The sequence below is a fragment of the Cebidichthys violaceus genome, unplaced genomic scaffold (genome assembly GCF_023349555.1).
Source record: "Cebidichthys violaceus isolate CVI_PGR_0920_01 unplaced genomic scaffold, fCebVio1.0.p SCAF_21, whole genome shotgun sequence".
NCBI classification, from domain to species: Eukaryota; Metazoa; Chordata; class Actinopteri; order Perciformes; family Stichaeidae; genus Cebidichthys; species Cebidichthys violaceus.
In genome coordinates, this window is record NW_027176384.1 from 7,709,083 (window position 1) to 7,727,677 (window position 18,595).

At 41.8% G+C, this 18,595-nt stretch overlaps 1 protein-coding gene across 1 annotated transcript in view; it reads right to left on the minus strand.

Annotated features, from left to right (window-relative positions):
* Positions 1-15,030, minus strand: part of LOC137877311 (transmembrane protein 178B) — an 80,265-nt gene extending 65,235 nt beyond the window's left edge. The window contains exons 1-2 of the mRNA XM_068717126.1: positions 14,942-15,030; positions 14,012-14,705 (exon numbers count right to left, since the gene is read on the minus strand). Of these exons, the coding sequence (XP_068573227.1) occupies positions 14,012-14,393 (382 nt within the window). The 5' untranslated portion in view covers positions 14,394-14,705; positions 14,942-15,030. The remainder of the gene's footprint in view (positions 1-14,011; positions 14,706-14,941) is intronic.
* Between the last annotated feature and the right edge of the window lie 3,565 nt (positions 15,031-18,595).

The following is an 18,595-nucleotide window of genomic DNA, read 5'->3' on the forward strand; positions in this document are numbered from 1 at the left end:
TGGAGCAGCGTGTATCTGCCTGGTACCTGAGGTCATCATCCTGCAGTCAAATAGAATCATCCTCCTAAAGTCATCTCCTATCATTCTGCATGTTGTAATTATGAACTCAGCAAAAATGTGAATGTAAAAGGAGATGAATGAGGCCCGGCTGAACTGAGGACTTGATGATTATGCGTTAAGACAATGAGATGAAGTTCAAAATAGGTTGAAATGAGGTCATTTCTGCACTTCTTTCAGTAGTCATGAGAAGCAGATGCTGGATCCCCTCTGTCTCTGTACATCACTGACTGCTCCATAACACTAAACTCTATTGGTAAATGGTAAATAGACTGTACTTGTATATACCATGCAAGGTGCCACCTGCCCATAAGGACTAACTAACCATTTGCACCCATTCATACACTTGGGGTGATTGTGGTGTGGAGCGGTCGTCCTTCAATCAGAGGATCGGTGGTTCGATCCCCGACCCCAGTAGTCCATGTCCATGTGTCCTTGGGCAAGACACTGAACTCTAACCCTCCCACAGACTGTTCCTGCGATGTGTGAATGGTTAGTTAGAGTCCTGATGGTCAGGTGCACCTTACCTGGTAGCTCCTGTTATCAGTGTATGAATGAGGGTGAATGGGTGAATGATGACATGTGTTAAAGAGCTTTGAGTGGTTAGAAGACTAAAAAAGAGAAATACAAGTCCATTTACCATTTACACCACAGACACAGCCTCCGGGAGGCTTTGGGGTTAAGCTTGGGATGGAACTGCCAATCCACTAACCCTGATCTACCCATCTATTGTATGCTCAGTAATAGAGGTTCCATGCTAAAAATATATTAATAAATATATCAAACTTTTAGCAGCTCTAAAGTTAGAAGGCTTTAGTTAGTCATTCGTTTTCAATATCATGTGCAACTGATCGGTTTCCCTTCCAGGTGTTGTTGAAATGCAATAAAAAAACAACACATCTTCTTTAGAGCGTTCATGTTGTTTCTACACAACAACTTAAAGCTCACAAACACACCGAAGTCGGAAGGACAACTTCTGACCACGGTTATTGGTCAGCTTCTGATGCCTGCAGATACGGTTGAGAGAGTGAAGACAACGAGAAAGCACGTTGGTGAAAAGTGTATGCATCCGTTTCCTTCTCCCTCTCAGTAACACACAGCAATCCGGCAAAGACGTCTCCGCTGCAGACCTTCTGCTGCTGGCTGCACACTGTGGGAACGCAGGCTCTCCTTCCATGCCTGTCATCATCTCAAGTAAGAAGCTTCGTTGTCTAACCTTCAAAGAATGATGAGCAGGGTGTTTCTTCATTTTTAGCGAGCAGATGATGATGCTCTCATTCAGCCCCCCCAGTGTTAATAATCTGTGGTTGGAAATTAGCAATTTCTGGTTTGAAGTGAGTGTGAGACAATATTATGAGCTTCACAAAGCTTAGATAACTACTGCCTTTCACTTAGCATCCAGCCTGGATGCTCTACTTGCACAACAATGATTCCTTTATGGGACATAAATCTTGTATTGTCCTGCAGTCCAGAGCAGTAAAAAGGCCTTTCTTGTGAGGGAGGCAGCTGTGGCCACAGAGCTCCCTTCATCTGCTCTCCCTCCTCACAGGCAGCCAGTCTTTGGGCAGGCAGAAAAAGGATCTGATTGATGCTGGCTCTTCCTACAGGCCCACAGCAAGGTCTTGACTTGATAAACGTTTGATTATACGGGCCAGAGGAAGACGAGACTGGAGAGCGTCGCAGGAGACAGAGCTGCCTTCTAAAGAATTGAAATGTCCATGGATTTGAAATCATAACAAGGTTTTCATCCAAAATGCTTGTGGAAGTCTCAGCAGCGCTTCAGACACTGTCTGTACTGCACTGTGCCCTCTGAACTGTGTGCTACTGTACTGTTAGGGTGAGTTTGTACTGCATGGTAGACAAATAAAAAGCACTGTTTCTCCTGTGTTTTTGGCTTTGGAAAGGCAAAAAATACGACACTCCCCCCTAAACTTTATGGAAATCTGCTGTCAGACTGGCAAGTTCTATGCACACCGCTCAAAGCCTGACAGGCCTCCTGTGCCTATTTAGGGTTGCTAACGAAGGACTGCACAGTGGTCATTCTAGGGAGGTGCTTAGCAAAGGATCAATTCATTGAATTTACATAAAGCAGCCTTTTTAGTGGAAGAAGTTACCAAATGTAACATTGCAAGATGCAGCTTGATCCTTATCAATCTGTTAGTGACACTCAGGTTCAGCACAACACAACATAGGTGAGGCAACTCATTGACCAATGGAAAAGCCTGAATGTAAAAAAACAAACCGTGGGGGCTTTGTTTGTACCCAAAACGATCATGTTTAGCAGCAAAATTCGACATGTCATTCACAGGCACAGAAGCAATTTGCAGTGGTTTAGGGGGCTCACTGAACCCCCTAGTGGTCATAGCCAATAGCAGGTAGGGATTTAAACACTATCTAGATTCTATCTACTATTCTTTTCCCCAAGGGGTCACATGAGAAACAGGGACTGTTGTGGAGGGCCGGACCAACAGACTGAAGTCAATCCTGCTCTCTATTATTCCACCTCTTTATGAAGCAGTACATTGTTTGGTTTTGATAAGCTGTGAGTGGTTAGAGTAAATGTTATGATCAGTGGTGGAATGTAACTAAGTATATTTGTAGTATATTTAAGTACAAATTCAAGGTACTTTACTTGAGTATTTCCATTTCATTTAACTTTGTACTTCCACTCCACTACATCTCAGAGGGAAATATTGTACTTTTTACTCCACTACATTTGTCTGGCAGCTTTAGTTACTAGTTACTTTGCACAAACCCTTCCTAACTACCCAAACTGAACAACAGAGTATAAAGAATTTAAAATGAGCTCCACCTGAAACATCTGCAGCAGGAATAATGATCCCAAAAATAATCATGTGTAAAATCTATATATAAAAGTAGAACACTGACAGGGATCATGTTTCTGCTGAATGAGTACTTTTATCACTATTACCTCATGTTCTGTTTTTCAGTGGAGAACTCTAGTGTGTGTTGGGCTTCAACGAGTGCTCTGCAGTCAGGCTGAATGTGTGAAGTGAGATGTGGAGGACAGCTGACAGCTGATCGTCAGTGAGAGAGGATCTGGATCTGGATTTGTTAAGCTTCATCACGGAGAATGTTTGTTCACGTATGTAGGTCGATCCAAAGAGAAGCAACATCTTCTGAGCATGTTGCTTTAGCAGCTTAGCTACAAAGACTCAGAGGTCCGTGCCGCTCTGCATCACCAACACATCTCAGTGACGCTGCTGCTCGCACACATTCACCAACGCACTAACGTACGGAAATTGAGAAAAAACAAAGCGCAACAGTCGCCTTCACAATAAAAGCAAAGCTGCTGTATTCTGTGCATGATGTACACTTATTTACATTTGATTCCTAATTTCCCATTGACGTCCTGTGGGCCGGTCGGCGACAGCCAACGGGCTGGGTATGATAATCGGGCCGTAGAATATACAGGTCTGATCTAGGCGATATTGTTAATAATAACACATAACAAGAAAACATAAAACTTGTTATTAACCTCATGGAGATTCCAAAACAGTACAGACCTCTCGGTGCCTCTCTTACTCACTCTATGGAGTGAGTCAATGTATGAAGTATGTTAGTGAGTGAGGAGGGAGGGAGGCTTAATTCTGCCTCATTGTGTCAAATATGTGCCTTCTGCTCCAGCCCACTCGTCTCCATGAAGCCTCTGACCGCCTGTCACCATTCAGAGACACCTTGGTTTCCATGGAGTTGTCACACTGTCAGGCAGAATGGGTTAAACGTACGAGTGAAGTCACTAAAGCTGCAGGGTTGATGTGTGTGAGTCCATGTTGGGTGTCACCACCCACATTTTGCATGACATGTCAATATTTCTCTGAAATATTCATGTGTCACTCACACCTTTGTGTACTGTATTGTAGCCAGTTCCTTTGTTTAATCCAATTCAAAGTAGCATTTCCTGTAAATAGTCTTCAATGAGTTTAATGTGATGCAACAATTAGATACAGACAGTACATAATTATTCATTTATTAATTAAGCTATCATTAAACTCAGGTGATCCTCTGGGGGGGAGGAACTTGGCTATTAGGAAAGATTTGTCCAGATGCCCAAAGCAAAGGTCATGGAGTCATCACAATCTGTCGTATTCATAATCTTGGAAGCACCTGCCAGTCTTGAAGTCATTCTGACGTCATTTAACCAAGAGCCCAATATTTCCCTAACCAAGCATCTTTTTTGCCTAAACCTGATCCAACATTTACAGGTGGCAGATCAGGTTTTTGTATGGACCAAGCCTGTTCTCACTCCCAGGCTGTCAAATACCAACGCTTGGCCAGCAGCCCTCAGCGTGTTTTATGGGAACAATTTAAGTGAGAGAGAGCCTGAGAGTCCTTCTGTCTATGAGCAAGAATCACTTTCTACGTCATTAAAACTGCCAATGTCAAAAAAGTTGAATAAATAAAAATACAATCTATTATTTCCTAATCCCTTGAATTGTGTGTCACAGTCACATGACATACGATCGTTCAACACTGATGTTGATGTCGGTGATTTGATCGGCTCCTCCAGTCCCTGTCGATGTGATAGTCCTGATGGGCACCTTGCATGGTAGCCCCTGCAAACAGTGTGTGAATGTGGTCAGAAGACTAGAAAGGCGCTATACAAAAGCACGTAAAGCACACTGTATAACCAACAGACAGCAGATGCAGCAGTGACACACGTAACAGTTGACGTTGCTTTAAGTTTAAGGATGTCTCATTTGATAAATGCCTGTTGCCTCTCTGCTTGCCTCTCCTTCTCACTTAGTCAGCTCACATCTCTCTAGGGCTGGACTAAGACACGAAAAGTGGATTCAAGGAAAGGAATCGAGGATGTACAAACTGGGAAATGACAAAGGCCAATAGTGATCAAAATATTCTTTTGTCACCTAAAAAACTGAAAACACACACTGAATCCTCCCTCTGCTGTTCAAACACCAGACTTGAAAAAAGCAAGTAGACAAAAAAAGTAATCTAAGTAATCCTGAAGTGCCTGAAGCTCACAGTGAGTTTCTTTTGTCCGATTTTGCGATACCAGTTAGTCCGGATGTAGAGCTAGAGCTGTAGCAAATGTTTGCTTTACATTCAGAGCTTCTATGAAGGTTTTTTAATGAAGAAAAATTTGAAAAATAATTTAGTGTGATTGTGGTTATACAAATATAATGTATGGTGCTGTGAGATTGCTGCAAGACTTCCCCCTTAATACAAGTGTGTGTGACAAGCGGGAGCGCGGTTTATTTACATAACACATATGGATTAAAGCAGACTATTTTTGATAGATAAAAAGACTATTCAGAATCTTTTATCCATAAATGTTGACTCTTATTGGACTGCAACAATCCTACGCAGCCACAAAAAGTATAATAACAAGAATATTTGTGTAGCCTGTTCTTTATCTGCAACTGTGCAGAAACACTGGCTTTAAACAGAGTGCATGCAGATAAAAAAAAGTAGCTGTGTAACATTCAAATGTTTGAATGTTTGAATGTTTGAATTTCAATGTTGAACGTAGCTTTGAAGCTTCCAACTATTCGGTACAGTCCTATGTAGAACAGAATCACAATGTGTTTCACAAGAGTGCTTAACTCATACAAACATGCATCACACGCATGTAGTGCGTACATAACTCCTACTGCATTTTGACATTTTTTTTAAAATACTTCTCATCGTGTTTGGGTGGCGCTTCATTGAACTCTGAAGAAATAAAGTCTTGAAGTATTGTGTCTGTGTTTTTTATTGGTCTCAAGGTGTAAATGTCAACAGCAGCTATAAAAGCGCAGACAGGCAGTCTCTTCGGTCGGGCTGCAGACAGCAGGGCACTAATGAGGAGGGCTGCCACATGTCTCTGAATAATTGAACTGTTTCCATGAAGACGAGAGAACCCCCGTATCTTAACACAACACAAACACACCCCAAGTACATTGAAAGAGGTATGGGTCACTAAGCAAACTCACTGGATCAAGTACACAGCAATCCACAGTCCTCAGTCTTCAATTAGGTTTGTTGCATTAATACATGTGATTATCAGGACATTTCCCTAAAGTCTTTCTGTGGAAAGATGTGTGCACATGTGCAAACATACTCCATCTAAAGTGTCTACAGCTGTTAAAGCTAACTGACAGCTGATCCAGCTGTGATCAGCTGCTGCCGTCACCAGAAACAGACGTGGCTTCACGTGGCGCTTCAGAGGAAAGGACGTCTCATTTCTCTAAAAACACATTTCCTTGTTTCCTGCGTCTCTACATGCTTCCTTAGTGGAAGGGACTAAGACTCAAGGGAGCGAAACATGGATGCAATTTAAGAGACCTGTGATGCACCCTGGGATTAACTTTGCATGTCATCCCCCATCTTTCTATCCTTAATTTCCCATCATGTCTCTGCTATACGCTGTCTAAAAAAAAAAAAAAGATACCTTAAGACTGTTCCACTGATTGAGCATCGCACTCCGATAACATTGCTGGACTCACAATGGACTATTTTAAAAAGAAAAGGATCAAATGGATGATGTCGAACAAGAGATATCACCTTTTTATTTTTTTCTTGTCAGTTTGGCCTACATTGCCCACAAAGCCACTCGTTGGTCGTGGATTCAGGTATGTGATGCTGGCAGCAGCTAATGTAGCCTTGAGCAGCAAGCTCTGGTACAATACAGTACAGACGATTAGTGGACAAAACTCTTTCATTTCACTGTCACTGAAATGAAACATCAGAGGCTGATCTGCTTCCAGCTTACTTTCCCTGGTAATCATCCAGCAGCCAGTCAAACTAGAAGTGAAAGCAGCCGGTCCCGCCTGCACTTCAACACTTCCATGTCTCTATTAGATGAGCAGCTTTGCCAGCAGGCTCGTTGGCAGTGCACCTAAGAGGCACCTTTAGACTCCCATACAGTCTAATTTAGCCCTCCCCAGGATACGAGGCCCCTGAGGAGCGAGATAATCCAATCCAGAGCCTCTCCCTGCTCTTTCTGCTTGGATGGGACTGTGAATGTCACGATCAGGACCTGAAAGGCCTTTTTCTTCACAGAGCAACAGATGGCGTAAGAGGAGGAGGCCTAAACCCCCACCCCTGCCGCTCACTCCTCTCTATGTAATCCTCGTCTCTCCCACATTCTCGTCTCCACAGCCATCCTTGGCTTTCCTCCCTTCTTTCTCCTCCTCCTCTGTCCCAAACCACTTTGTAGCCTGATGTCTCTCTGCTGCTATTTCATCTTTCCCTTTCTCTCTCCAGGAGGTTTTCCTTGTGACAGACAGAATGAGAGTCAATGAGCTACTCCCACAGCAGGAGGTCACATATTGTGCCGAGTCTCGGCAACAGAAACTAAGCTAACATATGCCAACTGTTGGGATTACCAACATGAGTTGAATGGTGAATTAACAGCAACAGTAAGAGGCTGGTTTGACAGCGACCTATTTAGAGGAGAGGATGACTGCACAGGTCACCTCAGTACATGTCCTGATCATATCCTCCCCTATTATGATTGATGCTCACAGTAACTATATTATTCAATATGTTCAAGCAGTACATATACAGCGAGGTTGAAAGATCATTACAAAACTATGGAATAAATAATAACAATGTAAAAATACAAGTGAAAGTTATTTATTATAAAATGTACTTAAAGTGATAATATGAGCATAACATGACATTTTAAAACTCCACATTGTTCATAGTAATATTTCACACTGTAATAACAATGATGCTTTGGTAGCAGGCAGTTACCTGCTGTGTCTTAAAGTTGCATTCTCTTTAGTGTCCATCAGGGGGCGACTCCTCTGGTTGTATAGAAGTCTAGTCTAAAATGACTCTACTTCTCTCTTGATTTATTACCTCAGTAAACATTGTAAACATGAGTTTATGGTCTCAATCTCTAGTTTCAAGTCCTCTTCAATACAGCATGATGTTCATTTAGTAAATGATGATCCATTTAGAGTCAAACAGACCATAAAGCAGGGTACGCTTTAGGGGCGGGGCTACTTGATTGACAGGTTGCTATCGCTACCAGAGCCGTATACAGCGTCTCTACGTCCCTCCTACAGTGTCCAAATATGGTCACTTTCATTCATGGTTGCAAAAAAACAAGATGGCAACAGACAAAATACCATCCTCAATGGCTTCAGAATCATTGTCCACAAACAAATGGGTGTCATAATGACTACATCCACTTCTTATGTACAATCTTCGATTGGTCGCCATCCCTCTAACACTGTTCGAATAACCTACACTCACCTACTCCATATTCAGAGACACACAGTTGCTCTCTGCCAGACTGTAACTATAACTAAAAACAGAAGCCACTGCTTCTACAAAGCCATCCCATGCCAGAGAGGTGGACGAGCATGGAGACATGAAAGTTAAAAAGTGAAATGTGAATCAGAATTGATGTGTTCACAGAGATACGAGTGTTTTTAGATTATCTTGCTTTTAGATTATATTTCATAACAACATGGTGTTATCTCATTCAAACGGACAGGAATGTACTAAGGAAGGTTTAGATATATGGCTAATAATCACATTCATGTTTCCTGTCTTTTCACGTAAGTCACAAGAGTACACAAGAGACCGGTGGTTAAGAAACAGAAGCATTGGGCCAGTAAGTAGAAGCAGTTAGAGAAATCATCTAGTATGTATCGCTGTGATTGGACTGTGGTGATTAAAATAAGGCAGCATGTGGAGGAAAGGCTTTATGGTGCTTTTCTCTAACCTTTGACCTCCCAAATCCCTAAAAAAGTGATCGTTATGTTCTGTCTACAACGGTTGTTGACAACAGGGCACACGGCTAAAAGGTTCTATTCAGGTCACTGTGGCTCAGAAGGTTGGTGGTTCAAACCCAGCTCCTTCAGTCATGTCCTGAAGACTGTGTGTAAAGTGTATGAATGGGTGTGAATGTGAAAAACAGCCCTTGGCCAGTGGCACTTTACAAGGTAGCCCCCTGCCATCAGTGTATGAATGGGTGAATGATGAGCAGCGGCAGTAATAACAGCAGTATTAGCAATAGTAGTACTAGAAGCAGCAGTAGCAGGAGTAAATGGTAAGTAGTAAATGGACTGTACTTGTATAGCGTTTTTCTAGTCTTCACTCAAAGGACTTTAACACTACATGTCATCATTCACCCATTCACACACTGATGGGAGGGGCTACCATGCAAGGTGCCACCTGCTCATTAGGGCTAACTAACCATATACACAACATTCACACACCTCAGGCACAGCCTACGGGAGCAATTTTGGGTCAAGTGTCTTGCTCAAAGACACAGAGATGGACTGGAGGAACCCGGAATCAAGCCGTCAGTTAAAAGATGGCCCTCTTGTGATACTATTAGTTGTTGTTGGTGGGTTGTGGTTGACTGTCAGCTGGATATCACTGTATCACGATCAATCACACCACTGCACATGTAGAGCACAGAGAAATAAATTGTGTTAATCGCTACAGTTCCGTCCTTACTGACCCATCAATGTGAAGTTATTGTCAGATGCATCGTGATGACAAACCACGCTGTACGCTTCCATGCTGATGGAGCAGAGAGGTGGAGTAGATCAGACCCCTCTATGGAGCCATTCATCTGATCACTGAGCACACTGACTGTGGGCTGCCCATTACTGCAGATGGTAAGCCATCAAGGCCATTGAGGCATCCTCAAAGGAAGGCACAGCTGCTGCTGCAGCACACACACACACACACACACACACACACACACACACACACACACACACACACTCTCTCCTCTTCCAGTTTGGACTCAGACCAGCAGCCTTCATCAGAAACATCCGTCTTTTTAACACATAAAATGCCTCTGTAGTATTATCAGCTACAGGGGATTCTATGATTATTTGATTCTATGATTCTATGATTCTATGATTATTTGATTCTATGAATCTATGATTCTATGAATCTATGATCTCCCCCCGTTAAAAACATGAATCAGGTTGGTTGTGGGAATGACTTTTAACTGTAGAAATCAACAGGCATGCGAACAATAAATTAAAAAGCAATGTTTCATACTGTTATTGCTGTATGACCCTCATTACAGGGCTCAGCTCAATAATATTGAGCTGGTCCAGAAAGGTGACCGGGCCTTTGATGTCCGGGCCCCTCAGCCGGGTAACTCCCTTCCTGGAGATGACTTATACAGACACATGTAATCTTGCTCCATCTTGTTTTACCTCTTTGGTTCAATGCTTTTATTTTGAAGCACTTTGTAACTAATATAATTATAATAATAATAATAATAATTAAATCATATATATATGAATATGAATATTTGATAATTTCATGTTTTCATGAAAATGTTGGGAACCACTGGATTAAGTGCTTTTTCTACAAAATGTATTCCAAAAATAACAAATTGTTTTGTTTTCATACTGCTTATTTTGTTGGATCATCAGCCAAACTATCAGAACTGGACTGATAAATAAGCCAGGCAGACATATCGACTGATATTAGCCAACAGAAGGTACAGTATATAATATCAGTGGATATTGATATATCGATCATCGGTTAATATGTCAGGCGATTTTACCCCAATACCTCTGACTCGTCTCAACAATGGCCTCTACTGCCTGTTTGGGCTGCAGAATAATCATTTTGAATTTGATGATGGATTACAGGCAATGTATGTTCTGTAAATTCAAAATAGTTATATTAGTATTAATCTTTCCTCTTTTTAGGTGGCAGGAATGAAAATAAGTCATCCTCTGTTGTATTTCAGAATAATTAAAAACAAATAGATACCAAATAGCATGTAAGCTCTTCAAGATTTTACTGTCATGTTTTTCCCAAATGATGTACAGATTCTCGGCATTGAAAAAACAGAAAAAATAGTCCATGTAGCTGCCGTAAATGATAAAAACACTGTACACAGACTGTGCCAGAGTGGGGGAAGAAAGGGGGGTTACTAGGGGCCAACAATTTTAGCCCCTAGCACAGGGGTCACTAATAGGCGGGCCGCGGTCCCAGACCCAGACCCAAAACAATAGACAATTGAGAATTATTGAATTCTGATGGAGCGCTTCTATTTGAACCGGCACAGCTTTGCTAGCCTTTACGGCGTTCAGAGGTCCAGGAAACACAGCGACCATTCACATGCATTGTAGTTCATCAGTGATGCTGCTCGGTCAATCAATGTGTATTCAGATAATTATCGCCCTCGAGTGAGATGAACACACACATGGCAGAGATGGGGAGAGATGCCCAGCAGTCGCAGAAAACGTGAGTCAGAAGTTATTTCACATGACGTTCTTCAAAAAGAGAACGTTCAGAGAGACCAGAGAGACCAGAGTCTTTAACCAAGGATGGACAGACTCTTATAGGTTCATTCTTCCTACGGGCAGTTTCAAACCAGTATGTCTCATGTGTTCAGTTTAAAACCAGTGTGTCTCATGTGTTCAGTTTAAAACCAGTATGTCTCATGTGTTCGGTTTTAAACCAGTGTGTCTCATGTGTTCAGTTTTAAACCAGTGTGTCTCATGTGTTCAGTAACCAGTGTGTCTCATGTGTTCAGTTTTAAACCAGTGTGTCTCATGTGTTCAGTTTTAAACCAGTGTGTCTCATGTGTTCAGTAACCAGTGTGTCTCATGTGTTCAGTTTTAAACCAGTATGTCTCATGTGTTCAGTTTAAAACCAGTGTGTCTCATGTGTTCAGTTTTAAACCAGTGTGTCTCATGTGTTCAGTTTTAAACCAGTATGTCTCATGTGTTCAGTTTTAAACCAGTGTGTCTCATGTGTTCAGTTTTAAACCAGTATGTCTCATGTGTTCAGTTTTAAACCAGTGTGTCTCATGTGTTCAGTTTAAAACCAGTATGTCTCATGTGTTCAGTTTTAAACCAGTGTGTCTCATGTGTTCAGTTTTAAACCAGTGTGTCTCATGTGTTCAGTAACCAGTGTGTCTCATGTGTTCAGTTTTAAACCAGTGTGTCTCATGTGTTCAGTTTTAAACCAGTGTGTCTCATGTGTTCAGTAACCAGTGTGTCTCATGTGTTCAGTTTTAAACCAGTGTGTCTCATGTGTTCAGTTTAAAACCAGTGTGTCTCATGTGTTCAGTTTTAAACCAGTGTGTCTCATGTGTTCAGTTTTAAACCAGTATGTCTCATGTGTTCAGTTTTAAACCAGTGTGTCTCATGTGTTCAGTTTTAAACCAGTATGTCTCATGTGTTCAGTTTTAAACCAGTGTGTCTCATGTGTTCAGTTTTAAACCAGTATGTCTCATGTGTTCAGTTTAAAACCAGTATGTCTCATGTGTTCAGTTTTAAACCAGTATGTCTCATGTGTTCAGTTTTAAACCAGTATGTCTCATGTGTTGAGTTTAAAACCAGTATGTCTCATGTGTTCAGTTTTAAACCAGTGTGTCTCATGTGTTCAGTTTAAAACCAGTATGTCTCATGTGTTCAGTTTTAAACCAGTGTGTCTCATGTGTTCAGTTTTAAACCAGTATGTCTCATGTGTTCAGTTTTAAACCAGTGTGTCTCATGTGTTCAGTTTTAAACCAGTGTGTCTCATGTGTTCAGTTTAAAACCAGTATGTCTCATGTGTTCAGTTTTAAACCAGTATGTCTCATGTGTTCAGTTTTAAACCAGTATGTCTCATGTGTTGAGTTTAAAACCAGTATGTCTCATGTGTTCAGTTTAAAACCAGTATGTCTCGTGTGTTCAGTTTAAAACCAGTATGTCTCATGTGTTCAGTTTAAAACCAGTGTGTCTCATGTGTTCAGTTTAAAACCAGTATGTCTCATGTGTTCAGTTTTAAACCAGTGTGTCTCATGTGTTCAGTTTTAAACCAGTATGTCTCATGTGTTCAGTTTTAAACCAGTATGTCTCATGTGTTGAGTTTAAAACCAGTATGTCTCATGTGTTGAGTTTAAAACCAGTATGTCTCATGTGTTCAGTTTAAAACCAGTATGTCTCATGTGTTCAGAGACCGTGACGATTAATAAATGCGGCAATGTGAAGTATGAAGGCAAATCAATGTCAAAATCCGCAAATAAGATCCACACACGTGTGTGTAGAGGTCCTGCACGTGCAAATCAAATACATTACTTTTACGAGCGCTTTTACATCACTCTGCTCTTCTGCTTGCAATCATCTCAGAGGTACATATTGTACTCTTTACTGTACTACATCTCAGAGGTACATATTGTACTTTTTATTGTATCTCAGAGGTACATATTGTACTTTTTACTCCACTACATCTCAGAGGTACATATTGTACTTTTTACTGTATCTCAGAGGTAAATATGTTACTTTACTGATACTACAAACATATGATGATCTGATAGAATATGATGCAGATTAAACTAACCAACATATAAAGGAGTTAAAACTTGCAGCATGCACATACAACATGCAAAGGTCATGTTCCGGATCTTTGCATAAGGAAATTCTCTCAAACTGGATTTCGTTGAATTGGAATTGAATACTGCCCTAGCAGATGAGTTCAGTCACCATTAAGCCGATGCAGATCTAGACCTAAGTGATGGATTTCTGGAAATGAGTAGGCCTCCTCCACAACTAAGTGAAATAACTTGATGGAAGATGTGGGACCTCACATAAACAGCTCTGAGTGCTCTTCACCTCTTCCTGTCTTGTGCTGAGTGGTTACTGACAAGCCCATACATCCTGAAATGATTAATCATTATTTGCAGTTGCACTCAGACCTGACAACAGAAACAGCAGGCACGTACTGCTATTCCACGTCATAATTAAACCCCTCTTCTGCAAAATAGCAAGCCGTTCAGACCCACTCACACACAGAGAGACTCGTCTGTCTTCAGACAGACGTTCGTTTCCACATAAGAAAGAACACAGCTGGATGCCCTTGTTCGCCCTTTGGTCAAATGAACAGTCGTCACAATGCCGGATGATGGATGTCACATCCCTGCTGTGTTGGTGTCTGGATTACACACTGTTGTATCTGCAAAGATGTATCGCCTCTTTAGCTGTCTGGTTGTTTATGTCATCCTTACCTTTCCGGATTAGGTCCTCGATTTCCTGGTCGAAGCCGAGCCGATGGCATTTCCTCCACAGCCCCATGTTGGTCGAGTTATACTGCCTGCTGCACTCATCCGCGGCGCTCATGGCAAACAGCTGCCGTCGGTTCCGGGCCAGCAGCAGCTTCTCCTCCCAGCGGGGCAGGCTGCTCCGGCTGGCCCGCAGCGGCAGGCTGTTGTTGGGGATGTAGATGAAGCCCGGGTCCTTGCGGCGGCTGGAAAAGCTTCGGCACCGCTCCCTGTACCTCCTGGCGTCGGTCTCGTACCAGTGGTCGGAGCACATCGCCACGGCCAGCATGCCCAGGGCGCAGAGAGAAAGAGAGAGCCCGGCGTAGAGCAGTAACTTCCCGGCAGCCATGCTCGCTTCTGTCAGAGCCGCATCAGCACCTCGACACACGAACAGCTCCTCTGCGGCTTCCCCGCGAGTTCAGCTCACATCACCTCTGGAGAGCAGCGTCGGGACCATTATATGTGTATAGGTGGCGGTTTAGTGCAAAGCGAAGGAAAACCTTTCCGGTAACACGGCTCACTGGCGAAATAAAATGTTAAATCCCTGTATTCCGGTGTTTTGGGCGAATTAATGACAACGTCTTGCCTGCTGTGTGTTCGACGGCGGAGACCGAGAGGACGCTTATCTCATGTCAGCCCAGGATCTTCAGCATCCATCCATCTGAGCAGGGCGACATCAACATGCACAAAACACATTAGCATTACGGCTTTTAGTCAAGCATACACACAATGAACCCTCAAGCATAACACACGACATACAAAAGAAGGGGGCTGCACAGCTCAAACAGAGAACCATGCAGCGGCGTAGAACCGAAACAAATCTACATTTATGCAACGTCATACTAAACCTGAACAATATGCAACTCACACGACAGGACCAGCTTGATATAACTGTACCTGCTTTATCCAAACAGAGCCGGTCCAGTCCGCAGTCCTTCAGCAGTAGAGGTAGAAGGCTCAGCCACAGTCAGCGTCCCCAACGTTTGATAGGATGACGGCCTGTCCTTGGACCAATCAACAGCAGTCTGTATGCGGGAGAACCGTGGTAGCTTACAGGCTACATGACGTTTGACTCAGTGACCATAAACTAACTACCAGTAGGCTACTTCTGTGCTACGTTTACTAGCCTATTTATATGAAATGCTACTGATGTATTAAGCTATTTCTGTTACTCAAACCCTGTGCATTATATAGTATACATAGTCAATGGCAAGTGACCAAAGAGTGAGAATTTGTATTTTACTTATAATGCGTATTAAAGCCTAAAACATGTTTGAGGCAGGATTACTAAGCATGCAGCTGTCCCAGGGCTCCAGACCGTCAGGGGTCTGAGTGCTCCAGGTTTACAATGTTTGTGGTCATTTCTTACTGCATGAACCACTAAAAAAACATTATAGACTGAAACGATGAGGGCCTTATGGCAGCACCTGCACCGATCTTAATGTCCAGAGAAGCCACCAGTTCAAATCTACATTTTACTAAATAAAGTGCTTAATCACATTTCCATAAACTAATTAATAATCATTAACTAATATAGTCTGCATAAAGTGGGAGAAGAGCTGGGGTCAGTAGGTGCCCAGCCCATTAGAGCAGTGCTGGATCCACCCTTTTATAGTTTATACACCTTGATACTGCTTTTAACTTTACTATCACTCAAATTACTACTATTTCTCAAAGTTCTATTACTATGTCTTGAGCTGTTCTTACCACCTCTACAGGTTTATACCCAGTGAGGCCTCCTGTTACTGTTTAAAGCCCCTGACCGTGTTTCTCCATAATAACGAATATTAATAACTAAAGAAGCAACAATCAAAGTAAAAAAATTAAGCTATTTATTAAGATTTAAGAACACTTAAGAGCTTTTCATTGCTGCGTCTGGTAAGTATAAGGAACTCCTTAAAAACTACAACAGTCAGGTGAAACTCAGTTTGTTTGCCACACAATGTGCCTTAGCAATTCTGGTGGACCCAGCAATAGAGGACACAATCAAAGCCTGCAAGGCTTCCGGCACTTGCTGCCAAAATAAAAAAATCAAACAACTGATGGTGGGGTCAGAGATTAGGAGAGCTGACCAAGGAAATAGGAAGGTTTTCACATCTACTCTAAAGTTGTAGAAATGGGAAAACTAAAACTTAGGCTAGATCATGGTTAGGCTGGCCACGCAGCAGCTGGACTTTAGAAGCAGGAGGACTGACAGAGATTATTTGCAAACCAACCAGATGTTTATTTCACCGACAACAAACAAATACATACATGGCACAGCTCTTTACATGTTGGACCACGGGCAGCATGTGGTCCTGGCAGCGATAGACTAGATTTAATATGGCAGCCTAATATAGCCTGCCACCAACAAAGACCTCAACCCCAGTACAAGATAGGTAAATATGCCCCTTACCTGAAAACACAATTACCTAAACTACAACTAATACAATCAAATGGATTCCTAACATCCTACGGTCAATTATCCATATGATCTCTATGGTTAGTTACAAATGTCCAGCCATGTTTTCCTGATGGAAAATCTGTTTGTTTACATGAATGAATGGCGGAGAGGTATGTTTTTATGAGTACATCGTTTGCATCTTGCAATAAATATTGATGTTCTTGATCGCTTTGTGTTGTGTCCATTTGCCTAGACTTTTGTGAGTTTTGAGGCACTGCAGGCCTTTTAATGTCATTTGTATATGCTTTGTAAGCCATAGATACTCCTCACTTTAGATGAGGTCACACACAATACTTAACTAACTAGTAGCTACCTGAATTAATAATCTGTACACTTCCTGCTCAGCAGCAAAAAGCAGACGGACAAAGTTTGAGACCAGCTGGTGAACACTGGAGCATTTAGAGTTCAAGAGTCAGATATTCTTCTCAGGAGTTGGTAGAGACCAAAAACGGAGCAAAAACAGAGTGACTATTGGACTTAGTTTCATCAGGTGGACACAAACTCAACTCATGAAAGATAATGTTGCTCTGTCTGCTGGATATAAATATAGGGAACTGTTTGCCAACACCACAATAATAACTTAATAAGGTGATATGTTTATCTCTTGTTCCGGACCACAAGTGGCCAAATATAAATGAATGCAGCTTTAATTCAAGGATTCAAGCGTCATTAATTGTCATAATGCAACACAGGGATGCACAACGAAATGCAGTTGTAGCTCATTTCAACACAAACACACGACAAACCAAACGGAACCAGTAGTACATTCCTGCAGTGCATTTTTTTTAATTTGCATCATAAGGAATGTAAACGGCAGCAACGAAAACAAATCTCTGATCAGATAAAATGGCCAACATCTTCACATTAAAAAATCAATATGAGGATAACGTTGTCCATCAACTTTGACTGTTTGAGCACAAAGCATGATGTAAACAGAGTCCCACCAGAGGCCTGCTCGGACCTGCTGTCCGCCCGTCAAGTTCAGCTTGATCTGGGATGAGCGATGGAGCCAGGTCTCTGTGAAGATTCAACTGTGGGTACAATAAACATTTGCAAGTAGGATTATGAAGTGTCTGCACAGCAATGAAGTGCAATGTTATGTTTACAAATGCCGTATTAAGGCTTATTTGCTTACTGGCTGTTCTGGTGTAATGTAAGGGAAGTAAATAAGTCATTCTAACCCTGCTCATGGCAGAGGTGCTGATCCCTGCCAGACTGTCTGACCCTCAGACTGTGCTCGTGGCCCATATGTTTCCTGTCAGGGAGTAACACTCTGCTGTGAAAATGTCCAGAAGAATCTGTGGCTGCAATTTTTTGTTTCTTCATATCTGGCGCCCTCTTCTGTTAATAAAAACACTATCGAAATACTAGACTGACTACTGCTAAAAAAGACTTAAAAGACAACTGCCGATAGAAACTAGATCTACCATGTACTCAGAGCAGCTCTACTTTCAGCAATTTATGAAAATGTAAAGCTGAATAATATAAAACACGTACAGGATACAACAGGGGGAATGATGAAAATAAAATTGGCATCATTTAACATAAAGGAACAGGCTATATAAAACAATCCAATTTAGACACAGAATAGACATTTTTACATAGGGTTATTACATTTTTAGGTTTATACTGCTACTGGGCCATTGTTTACATCCGAAGGAGCAATGGCACAAAATGCTGATGAAGTAGTCGTGCCATCTTCACAGCATACTCTCAGGCAATCATTTGCCTCACATGAAGCTCTTGTGAACTCTCTGACCACGTCATAACAATATATTTTGTATTACAATTACATTTCAACAAACAAATGTGCATGCATGTGTCAAGTCATTTAAGTTGTGCCATGTTGATACATGTTGGGCAGCAAGATGTGCCTTGTCTTCTCCCATGAGTATTTTTAATTTTGAGAGGTCATATAACTATTCGAAATCTAGGATTACAGAGTTGAATTTGTAAAAAACAAAAAAAAGGTCCTTATTCCACTGAATGTTTTTCATTTTAGGATGAAGTACATTTCTGTCTCAGCCTCACCTGTCAAACAGTGACTGCATACTTGATTGCAAAGTATGTGGACATTGAGCCTGTACTTGGTGAGGATCTCTCTGCTT